General features: G+C 40.8%; 1 protein-coding gene across 4 annotated transcripts in view; it reads right to left on the bottom strand.

The window, feature by feature from the left end:
* Positions 1 to 1,815: 1,815 nt before the first annotated feature.
* SELENOM (selenoprotein M) overlaps positions 1,816 to 12,001 on the bottom strand; it is a 31,298-nt gene continuing 21,112 nt past the window's right edge. Inside the window, exons 4-7 of one of the 4 annotated variants that reach the window (XR_015300890.1) lie at positions 8,813 to 8,891; positions 3,122 to 6,204; positions 2,842 to 3,076; positions 1,816 to 2,795 (exon numbers count right to left, since the gene is read on the bottom strand). Coding sequence is in view for 1 of the 4 variants with exons in the window: in XM_086943172.1 (XP_086799298.1) it covers positions 6,037 to 6,204; positions 8,813 to 8,891 (247 nt within the window). In the remaining 3 variants the exon portion in view is untranslated. Of the gene's footprint in view, positions 6,205 to 8,812; positions 8,892 to 12,001 lie in introns of all 4 variants that reach the window. The other 3 variants (XR_015300888.1, XR_015300889.1, XM_086943172.1) reach the window with 3 other exon arrangements.

The following is a 12,001-nucleotide window of genomic DNA, read 5'->3' on the forward strand; positions in this document are numbered from 1 at the left end:
TGAATTGCAGTCAGAGGTGCGTCTTCACCTGCACCACCAGCATTGTGGAAATGCTTTTCTGCGCCTGCTGTTTTTTTTTTTTTTTTTTGCGAGAAGTTGTTTTCATTGTGTTTTTAATTTAACAGTATATCTATTATTCAACATTATATTAAGTACAATTAAAACATTAAATATTAAATATGAGACTACTAGTGTCAAGCTAACGTAATGCAATGCAAACATTTAGAATCTGAAATTATGAAGGTATTCATTTGCTAATAGATTAAATTACACAGTTCATTAAAGAAATACATTTAAATATCAAAAAGATAATATATGGATTAAAATACAAGATCATCCAATTGAAAGTAAGAATGTAACGGCATTGGCTGAGAAGGGCTTATCAAGTGTACACGACTTTAAACTATGTAAATGCCGTAACTAGGCCGTTGAGGGAGAGGGATAGAAAATAATTAATTATAGAAAGTGGCCGAAGTAAATTAAGTAGTGGAAGTAGTTGCAGAGGCACATTAATTTCTAACTGGGCAGTTTTAAATATGATGCAAAAGTTACCCTAGACTAACATTCCGATAAGTGATTGGCAAGGTAGAGGTTCTTTAGAATAATTATGATTGGCACAGTGGTGACTGTGTTTTTCATGCATTCATATTGTATATTTTCATGCTCAGCTGGTCATACTCGCTGCAATAAAGAACTCTGGTTAACTACCCAGTCACAACTGCAAGGCAGGCTTTGATGATGCCCTACTGAGGCACCCTTTAGGAGAGGATCAGTAACTAGGCATAGTGGAGTTACAGATTCCAGGTGGTGTCTCCACGCGAGTTACCGACCATCACAAATGTTCAGCCCAGAATGCAGTTCCGGTTGCTGCTTACTGGGGACGGGGGTAAAAAAAAATCCACTAACCTGCAGACCGGCCGGCGTCTCTTGGTGCTCTTCGGTCATCATGCTCCCCTAGCCAACCACGATGCTGCTGTCAGCAGTGTCATGATTGGTCTGAGCGCCATGGTTCAGCGCTCATACGGGGACTTTGAGCCTGTGCATGTTCTCCACCCAGGCTGTGCAATACAGCCGGTGGAGAACATGCAAAGGTCATATGACTGTTTGGCCCGCCCAAAGCCGGCCAAACCCTCATGTGCACTTGGAGTGTGCTCACCACTCCTCCCAATTGCCCCTGCTCTGGCACCAACCCCGCCACGCAGCTAAGCAAGAACGAAAAACAAAATGTTAATAACATGGCGCTTTTATTTTAATTTTCCTCTTTAAAATGCTTGCAGAGCAGTGGAGCTAAGCTCCTTAGCAGAGGAGCCACCGCTGCCAGAATGGAAAATAGGATGTGGGTTCATTCCCACAACTGCTTTCCCAACTACGGGCCCTTTTCCACGCACACAATCACCGCCTACTAAGAGCAGGATGTAAAATCTGCATGGAGAAGCCTTTTGTTTGACCAGGTGTGGTTTCACAGCTGGTACAGTTCATAATGGTGCGGGGGAGAGAGGGTAATCCTCCAAAAATGTGTATATTTACTCCTCAGCCCCAAAAGGAATTAACCCCTAATTCTAAATCCATTGTATTAAAGGGACTGAAGCTTCTCCGGGAAGCTTTCTCTGTGCGAGGCCATGGACGACCATTATGATGGCTGAAGTAGATCTTGAGGAACAAACTCAAGAAATATCTGAATAAGGAGTATAAGGCAATGGCATGCATACTGAACATCCTAATAATGGTAATATATATATTGTAAGGACAGCTTTGAAAAAAGGAAAGAAACACTTGTACAGCTGTTTTAAAAAAAGGAAAGAAACACTTGCACGGTTGTTTTAAGGAGTTATTTTATTAAAATTTAGAAAATAAACTTTTATTGCCTCAAATGACCTAGAATTCCTCAACTCTCAGCAGGACACTCTCGTCTTCTAGAACACTAACATCAGTCCTCAGCCAGAAAATCTTTCAGCTCAGGACGTCATTCTGTCCCTTGCCAACAGAGTGCGCATGCTCAGAGAGAAGAGCACTAGTCAACAATGCAACTCGAGCAGTACCTGAAGTAAGATTTAACAGTATGTAATCCAGTGGTGACCAAGACAGAATTTGTTTTCCATGCTGAACTCCCAGTCTCAAAAACACCAGGGGGTGTAACGCATGTTTATAGATTATTATTTACTGCATAGTAATTTCAAAGGAATCAATTCACACTTACACAAATGCACATAGTTCACACATACCAGCTAGTTATAAGAACAAAGGAATCTTATTTCCATGGTGATTTTGGGGGAGGGGAGCCAAACATCACATTTGGTGAAGCAGAAAACGCCCTCACCTTGTTTTTACATACAAACTTTTCTAGAAAAAACACATAATTTGGGAAGCAGATAAGTACAGGCAGCACCAAAATATCCAATTATTTCTCTGATTAGTCTTACTTTCATTACCAATGCTAAACTGTGTCTGCCAGGGGCTGTCATTCCCCCTTAACCTCATTTCCATGTCTTAGCATACTGCATTTACTTTTTGATTTTTTGTGCACATTTTGTGCTCTGCCAATGATAATAGACGTGAAACAATAAAAATGTTATTTGGAGCAAGTGTAGTAATAAAAGCAGATTCAGACATTTATTGCTAAAGATCTATGGTAGAAGCTGTGTTTTTACTTCAGTTTTTACTACAGTACTTGAAAGATGACTCTGGACCATGTCCTGGATTTTCATTGCTTCACGCTATGAGTCTGTGCAATGAGGCTGAGCCCTGGCTCTCTTTTAAAACACCTTGGGGCATATTATCAAGGGGGTTTATCTCAGCTTTTTTGGCTTTAAAAGCCAAGAAAGCAGAGAAAAAATTATCTACCTATTACCTAGCTGCCGCTAACACCAGTTAGCGACAGTTAGTAGGAGATAGCGACCATCTTGGGCCCCACTTTGCATGTCGGTGATATTTATCACTAATGACATGCAAAGTGGGCGTGCCAAGATGTTAGCGACTGAAAACAGTTGCTAACATCGCTATCTCCTATTACCAACTTTTGGAGATAATCGTGCTAAGCGCGAATATCTCCAAAAGCTAACACCTGCCCTGAGCAGTTCTTAGCCATGTTATCCAATGGGAGGTGGATAACATGGCTAAGAGCATTAGCTCGGTAATGCATGAATATCGCTGACTTTTCAGCGATATTCATGCTTTGCGGCGATTTTTATCGCATTTGCGATAAACCTTGGTAATACCAAGGTTTATTTGCGGTAAAAATCGCCGCAGCTCAGAGTTAAATTTTGGTCTCTAACCAAGCATTAGCGATAATTATCGCTATTGCTTGGTAATATGCCCCCTTGTTTATAACTAATATACAAAAAAGAACCGCATCATCTAAATTGAGGACCAACGAGGCGTAATAACGGGTCTTGTGACTCAAACGTCTTTGAAGAAAAACAAGATGCAAATGTCTGGGCCCAACACTAGGTGGTAGGAGTATGTAAAGCATATGTATCTACATCCACATATGCTACAAACATATGTATGCAATCTGTGAAGCACTAAACAATATTTTTCTTCGCTTTTACAGTACTGTGGTAATAAATTGGAATTTTAACAGTGCGCTGTCGTAATAAATGTATGAATTTGAATTATTACAGTTGCCCTAAATAATTTTTAATTGAGCCACATTTGTTTTCACTGCAATGGCATAAAATGTGCATATTATATTGCATCAAAATAAATAGTTACGATAGAAATTAGTAACTGAATACCTTGACCCTTCACTACTGCACCAGCAGACACAGTTAGGAAATGTAGCATGTGAATTGTTCATGAGTACACCCATACTTACTGCGAAACAGTCTCACAGGCATGTAATGCTTAATTCACACCAATATTCATACCCTCAAACAGTCATTCACAAACAAACGTAGTTTTGGGTGGATGTATAAATCTATACAGGATGTGAGTATATTGCAGCATTATATCAACTTGCAAGTGAGCAGGTATTCATAATTTCTTGCGTACATTGATTTGCAGAATGCCCTCTTCTCACCCCGCTGCCCCTGCTTGCACAAGAACGGTGCATATATTCTTCTGCAAGGCTTACAATGGTTTTTGTGAATGCATCACAAAAAAGTGCACCAAAACAGCAACCAGGCTGGATGGTAACCGGCGCTGTAAGCTTCGATTATTTTTAGATAAATCATTGAGACCCTCACAGAAAAGCACAATATCAGTCTTCTAAATCAGACCCAGAGCTATGTGAGGAGGGGGCAGGGCTTGCCGGGGAATATTTTTCACACCCTTTAATGGAAATCGGTTGTTTAAAGCTTCCAAAGTCGAGCTTTATACCCACTCTGTTGCAGAGTTTCCAGCACGGCTTCCCTGCCACTGCGTGACTCCATGAAGGGAGTTCATTTTGAGTGACACATAGTGGCACCCTACGAGTTGGCAGGTCTGCAGATATGACCATTTTAGAATCAGTGGGGTGGAAAGCCCGGTGAATCGTGGCAAGGGGTCCCACTTCATGTGTTGCACCTTCCTCCAGGCCTGGCTTTGATTCGAACAGCACTCTGCATTCTTGGACTTGTACCATTGGAAGCAGGAGTTAAATAAAAATACAATAAAAATAAAACGGGCTGGCCGAAGGTGACATTGAAAAGCAAGGCTAAAGGTTGCATGTGAGGGGTGGAGAGTGAGTGATTTACAGAGCCATGATGCACATATATGTGGGAGGGATAGGGGACAGGACTCGTAGTATACTGGTCTTTGAGGGAGTCAGTGTTTAAGTGTGCGTGTTTTTGGGAAGAGGGAGCGAGGTACCTGGGGGCAGATTTACAATAACTGGCACATCCCTGCATATCAGCAGGGTTGCGCCAGTTATTGCGTGCCATGCCGCCGCCACCATGGATGCGCTGCATTTACAATGCGGCGCACCATGGCGCAAAAACGGCACAGATGCGTGATGCATCATGTGCCGTATAAGCAGCGCATTGTTGGAGTTCCGTCACAAGCACGACTCAGCTCCAGCAATGCTCTGGGGGGCTCTATTGTTACAATGCTGCGTCAAACCTTACGCCTGCTTCAGGCGCAGGGTTTTGATGCAGCATGGGCCCAAAAGTGACTGAGGGAAATCTTGTAGATTTCACTCACCCACTTTTAGGTGTTCCCGTGCCAAAACGCGCCCCCACCCCTGCGCAGGAACACCTGTTTCTGGCGCAGGGCTTTACAACGTGCCACATCTCCCAGATGCGTCACGTTGTAAGTACCCCGAACCATGGCGCATCTTTTGCGCAGCGTCACAAAAGTGATGAACAGCGGCGTAAAAGGGGCACAAGGGGCTTGTAAATCTGCCCCAGGTATCTGGAGCCCCCTCCTTCCCTTCTGTGAAACACAAACACAGGGATCAAATCTTTTGAAAGTGGTGGAGTGCATGATACCGGTTATGGACTTTTGGTGGGTGAAAGATGTAGAGTTCTTGGGGTTGAATGCAGCATTACTTAACAACACTCATCTGGAGTGAAGCTCACAGGTTTCTTTAATAGGTGCTTGAGCCAATCAACTAGCTACAAATTAGTGCAACAATAGAAAAGGAATGCATTTCAAGTAATAACATTTCCACAAAACCTTGCAATAAATGCAACGGAGTGCCACTAAATTTCCATCTCTATGCCACTACATTTTTAAATCCAGGAGTGGTCTTCGTAGTTAAACTCATATGCACCACCATTTTTAGACACAACTATTCCGATATACTATCATGTAGCCTCCTGCACACAGAAAACCGGACAGATGCAGTGAGTTCATATGCATTCGTGCCCTCATACACAACTGCTGCACCTCTGTCATAGACCGATATGAACAAACTTATCTATACATCAACGAAAATTCATACATTTGGGAATATATTCACGTGTTTATGCAACTTCATGGAAAGGCCTACGCTCACATTATCCGATATAATACATACATAAACATACACACAGTCCTAGGCTTTTAAACTTAAAATGGGGTCACACGTTTTCTTTAACACCACCTCTCCCATCCTCAGTCCAGGATTACACTGCCTTCCTATAAATCGGATTTAACATCGGACCCTGTGGTAGTGGAGGATTGCTGTGCAGGGGCGAGTTTAAATTCTTCTGGAACTGCGGCCCCAGCGGAGCTCTTCTTATAAAAATGCAGAGTTTTCAGCAGGTCATTTATCTCGTTTCTCTTCATATCACTCAGGGGGATTCTCTAAAAAAAATAAGCAAATACGATTAGGGACACCCTGAAACTAAGATTCCTCCAAACAAATGGACTTGGTGCTTTCAGAATTCCTGCAAAGATTATCGGTCAACAACAGCATCAGGCAGTGCTTAATTTGTAATAAATAAAAAAAATTGTAGCGCCAAACATATTTCTCAAACGTCCACTGCTGTTTGCACCATCCACTGCCCTTGCCAGTACTGGTGCTACATGCAAGCCGTCACACTCCTCCAATTGTGACAATATGGACTATTGGGGGGGGGGGGGGAAATAGCCTGGGCTCACTGGTGGTATTTTTTTAAAATATGTATTAAATTGTGGAAGACGTTGCTTATGTGCTTTGTTTAAAATTAGGCAGGCAATACCACCATGTGAAGGATTGGCATAAAATGTTCTGCTGTTAAGAAATGAGTGCAGGTGCCAAACCCAGGTACACATTAAGCACTACAAACAGGAAAAAAACGACAAGACTGGCAGGGGAGGACAAACCAGTCTGCTTACCCATAGAGGGAGAAAGTCTAAGGATTTTTGGGGCTCAACGTACACCCACAAGGGCTCCTTTTGTGCTTGATAACTCTGGGATTTATTAGACTTAAGCTATATCTGCAAAGGGTCTTACGTGGACAAGATTCAACTGTCAGTGCTGTCAAAGTTTTTTTTTTTTTCTTGACCCAGTGAGGAGGTTTACTGGTATGTCGTGGTACTTTGGATGATGATGTAGCACATCACTGTGATCATATTAACTGTCACTTGTTTATTTCAAACTGAGACCATAGTGTGCCTCCAGCCTTACAGTGTAAGCTGTTCTAGTACTTTTTTCATCACTACACTCCACCTAAAATCTGCCACTAAGTACCCATGTGGATGTTGGAAAAGTTAGAGATAGTTAATAAATAAGTCTTCATCTGGATCTTAAAATCTCTTTTGCTTTTATTTTGCAATACTTTTTCGTTTAACATTTTTATTTTTTTCTCATAAAAATAAGTCATTGTTTTCTCTTTCATGCTTTCCTTCTTAAATTAGTTTTCGTATTGGTTTTTCCATCTTCCTTTAGGTTTTAATTTCTCTTGTTTCAATTTCTTGCCCTCTACATCATCTGGTTAGTTGTCCCTCTTCATGTCTTTTGACAGTTACCTATCTCACACGACCTATTTTAACATGTTGCTTAACTCCTCTCAAATTTAATTCCGCTCTACCTCATTTCATCCTTTCCTGTCTTTTCATCACAACCATACCATCCACTATTTTGATTACCCCTTTCTTAATTTCCTGATAGATCTTGCTCCTTTTGTGATCTTTATTACTAAGGGCCTAATACGACTAGGGCGGTCAGCCCTGCATTCGCGGCAACCGATGTTGCGTGGTGGTCCTGGGGCCGCAATATACTTGGTGGGCCGCTGCAGCCCCACCAAGCATATTGCGAGTTTCCTCAATGCCATACTTTTCATGGCAGAGTGGCCGCCATGAAAATTGTGGTGGTGAGAAAGCACAGGGGTCCTACAGGGCCCGCTTGTGCCTCAAGCCATGTGGAGGTACACAGGGGGGCACAACATGTGCTTCCCTCCTGTGTGCATACACACTTGTACCTGCATGATAAAGACTGCAGCAGTCCATGCCGCGCAGGAACTGCCTTTGATGTTCCCATTACAGCACAGTCCTGGGAACGCCAAAGAACTGCCCCCCAGACAGGAGCATTCTCCTGATCTGATGAGTAGTTTCTACATGGGTTTGACTGTGTGGGAGCAGGACGGTCCATCTTCCGCACAGCCAAACTCTTAATAATGCCCTAAGTTCCTATTTGAAGGCTCTCTCTCTTTGTCTGACACACAACTTTAACTACTGCTGTGGCCTTTAGCATCTGGAGTACTGCCCTTATTTTCTCTTTCTACACCTCTCCCTAGTTGGCTTTTTTAGGTGTCCCAAATCTCCAATCCTTCAACTTCCTTACAGTGCATTTCCTCGCTCCCTTTTCCAGTTCAGTATCCAGCGTATGTATTCCTTCTGCCAGGCTTTCTGCAGGCCACTTAATTTACATGTACCCGCTCATAACAATTTCACTAACCTCTTCTTTTCACCCCAGCTGTGTTGCAACCTCTCTCCCCCTCCAAATAATTTACAACAGTACAAAATTCAGTGCTAGGCTTTCTAAACAACCACACTATTAGTTCTTGGGTCTACCATACCGCATGATTATCCAGTGCCTAATTTGTGCAGGTGGTTGCAATTGATGGGCACCATATCATTACTGATAATCCAGGTTTAGATTCCATCATCAGACTTGGACTTAAAGCAAGAGGCAGACAAACGCCAAAAAGGGAGAAAGGATATGGAACAAGAAAGGAAAAGAGAAATAGAAAGACGAAGTAGGGATGAAAAAAGAACATATGGAGAGTGTAATAAAGAGACAAGAAGTGTACGAAGGTGGAAGAAAGAGGGATGAGGTGGAATCACGACTAGGCAGCCTTGGTTTTTGGCATCCCTGGTATTCGGCAGCACTAGTGATGCCGAATACTAGTGATAGGTTCCTAAGAAAAACCTTTGGCCCCTGCATATTGCTTTAACACAATAAGCACTGGTGCCTCTTCCAACTACTTACATCCAGCTCTTTGTACTTGCTATCAAGGAGTACAAGCTCAGGATCCGCCCCGGCAATGTGCTTCATTTCCAGGTTGTGGCTAGAAGAAGTATCAGTTAAGGACAGATTGCTTTGACGTAAGATATTTAAAAAGAAACTTTTATAACAGCCCTTTAAAGAAAACTATGGTGTGCTTTAACTTGTAAGCCCCTCACACATCAAAAGACACTAGTCTGAAAGAGCTTTAGTTACTGCCTATTAATTAATTCTTCTTGCATGGCATACTCTAAAAAAAGTCTTTGACATTCACAATCCCCATCTGTGCCCCACAGAGACAACGCTGTTGCTTACATCATATTAAATACAAATAGATGGTTATAAAATAAATCCTCATCTCAGTTCTGATCAAATTACTGTTCGGTAAAAAGGTGATCTTTAATAATTTAAATTAACGTCTAATTCCTCTAATGACGACTATACAATTAAATTTAAAAAATTGAAATATCGTGAATACAACCAATGATGCTATTTCCACAAGTGCTGACTTAAATAAAATGTTAAAGCGGTCTATAAAACCTCCTTAAAATTTAAAAAAAGCACATTAAAAATATTCATAGAGGTTAGGTTAAACATGAAGAACAAGGTCTCATCACAAGTCACACAGGGGAATTTTTCTCATATCTGAACCATATAATTATGGCTGAAATGTTCTAGGCCTGGACAACAGAACAGCACATGAACTAAATCTTGTATCGTGGCATTACAAAATTGACAACTGCCCGGTCCCTGGACTCCTCTAACTTTGGGCCGTGGGTTTGCGCTTAATGGGAAAACACCAAATGTAAACTTAATGTGAATAGACCTCACCTGAGAATCTAAAATTTGCTCTTAAATAAAATTGCATCGCACCATGAGTAACAAAGGAATGGGTCAATTGTAATCTTGAAATCTGCTGGCAGTGTGCTACATCACATTGATAGCTTTTGAATTTTGAGAAAAGGGCTTTAATCGGGTTAGACACAAAAATGCAATCTTTTAAAAGGTCTATTTAATAACCTAGATATATTTCAAATAAATACAATGTTTACTATTTATATATTTTAACCTTAATTTATATTTTAAATAGTTTAATTTACCATTATTTTTTATGGGTTTTATTTAAGTTCCTACCTTTAATGTTTTCGCTGTGAGGGGGATGCAGTATCAGTGATTGGTCATATGCAGTGCTGGACTTACAACAAAAGTGTAAGTTACTACAAAAATAGGTTTGTGAAGACTGAAAGTTAGAAAACTTACTCAACAGTGTAAACTTACTTATGGTGAATCAGGCCCAACTTCTTTAGTGCAACCAACAATATCATCTAGGCAGAGTGTAACAGTATGCATTTTTTTTAAATTAACCAATATACAAACCAGATCAACCCACTCATTAAATTTCGCCTGTGCATTGCCAAGGAAAAAAATAACCACCGCTAAATTTCAGAACATCACATCTGGCCCATGCTGTTTGATATAATCATCATCCAATTATTTGAATTTATAAATATTGATAATTTAGATATGGCATTAATTGTATTCTATAACCATTCCAATGATGTGCTATTATCATTTTTCCTTTCACTATGACACATTAGAGGCCCTCATGTACTATGTTTTTCATTCTCTCTCCGCCTCCCTCCCTCTAGGTCAGGATCTTATACTCGACGGTAGCAGACCAGGAGTACATCAGCTTGATTGATGTATCATCTTCTCCAAAGCAGACCAACCAATTAATCTGTTCTTCTGCACATCTTGGAATTACATCTTGAGCCGTTTTCAGACATACCTGACAGTCTTTGATAAGACTCTCTTTTGGATGTAACAGGATTGCATATAGCTCTTCTGGGTATATATTACATCGCACTCCTAGCCTATGAAATTTACTATAAAAAATACATCTTTAAGCTTTAGATATTTAGAGAACTTCTTTTTTAAGAGTAGAACATTTGGCTTGAAAACGATTTAACAGTCTGAAACGATTTTGATCATACAGCTGCCACATGATTGCAGTAAAGTATGTATCCAGCTTTGCCAGGATTTTGAGAGATCTGCATTAACCCGTGTGGACTATCCCCATACTGGTTTGGGATCCTAAGTTATCTTTAAATGGCATTCCATGATTGAATTCAATCTGCGATCACCTTACAATGGATGGGTTTCAGAGCTAAACAGAGAAAGACAAAGTGGTTCATTAATGTGCCCCAGGTTGGTGGGGACAGGCAAAAGGTGATAAGGGTAATTTTAGTGTTTAGGGGTTGGTACTGGTGGCAAGCGTAATTTTAGGGTTTACAGGTGGATTGTGGTATAGGCACGTTATGAGTACAATGTAAAAAAAAGAGGGGGTGGATTCCCCCTCAAAAAAGAATTTTAAGATATGAGAGGGAGATGCCTGAAGGGGTATTTTATTTATATATTCATACTCGCCCTTAATATTACTTACCTTACGTGGTGAAGTCATACAAGCTAATAAACAGGCATAAAGAAAAGAGGCAGATGTGACTTATGAGCTGCTGTTTACTTCAGGCTCCATCGCCAGCGGCCTATAGGATGCACTATTTTATATAGGGTTCCTAATCATGCAAATCATGGGGGGTTTATTAGGAAGAGCACAGGCATTTGCAAAAAAGACAGTACATGGGCTCCCTAAAGCCAGGTAGTAAAGATACATTTTGTATACATTTTTGTTGGAGAAAGAGCACATGTGCAACATTGTGTGCGTTGGGAATAAGATACCATTATGAAAACAAAACATGCATTTATAAGATTATTGTATCAAATGCAGAAGGGCAAGACTCAGCATTTTCAACTGCAAAACAATAAATAAAGGTAACTGAGTTATCCAAATTTTGCTGAAGTGTTGTACGTAGTGAAAAGCACATTCCAAGAGATCAAATGAGTGTTTGCTCACAGTACATAAGTATCCAACAAAAAAACTAAACAGAAATTTTAACTGCTGCAAAGTATCAATATATTTTACAAAGAAATAAAAACGTGTACTAGGGTGCTTTCTGTTACAGGAACAAATCTCATTACCAGCGTTAAGAACTGCGGAAACAGAAAACACTGTCTGTCCAAGCCCCAGGTCAAACAGAAAATGGGCCAGAGATGTTTGTTTGCATGCTAAAAAGACAACACGAGGCCCTCTTCTCCGGCTAATTGGCCCACAAATTT

Source organism: Lissotriton vulgaris, chromosome 11 (assembly GCF_964263255.1).
Source record: "Lissotriton vulgaris chromosome 11, aLisVul1.2, whole genome shotgun sequence".
NCBI lineage: Eukaryota > Metazoa > Chordata > Amphibia > Caudata > Salamandridae > Lissotriton > Lissotriton vulgaris.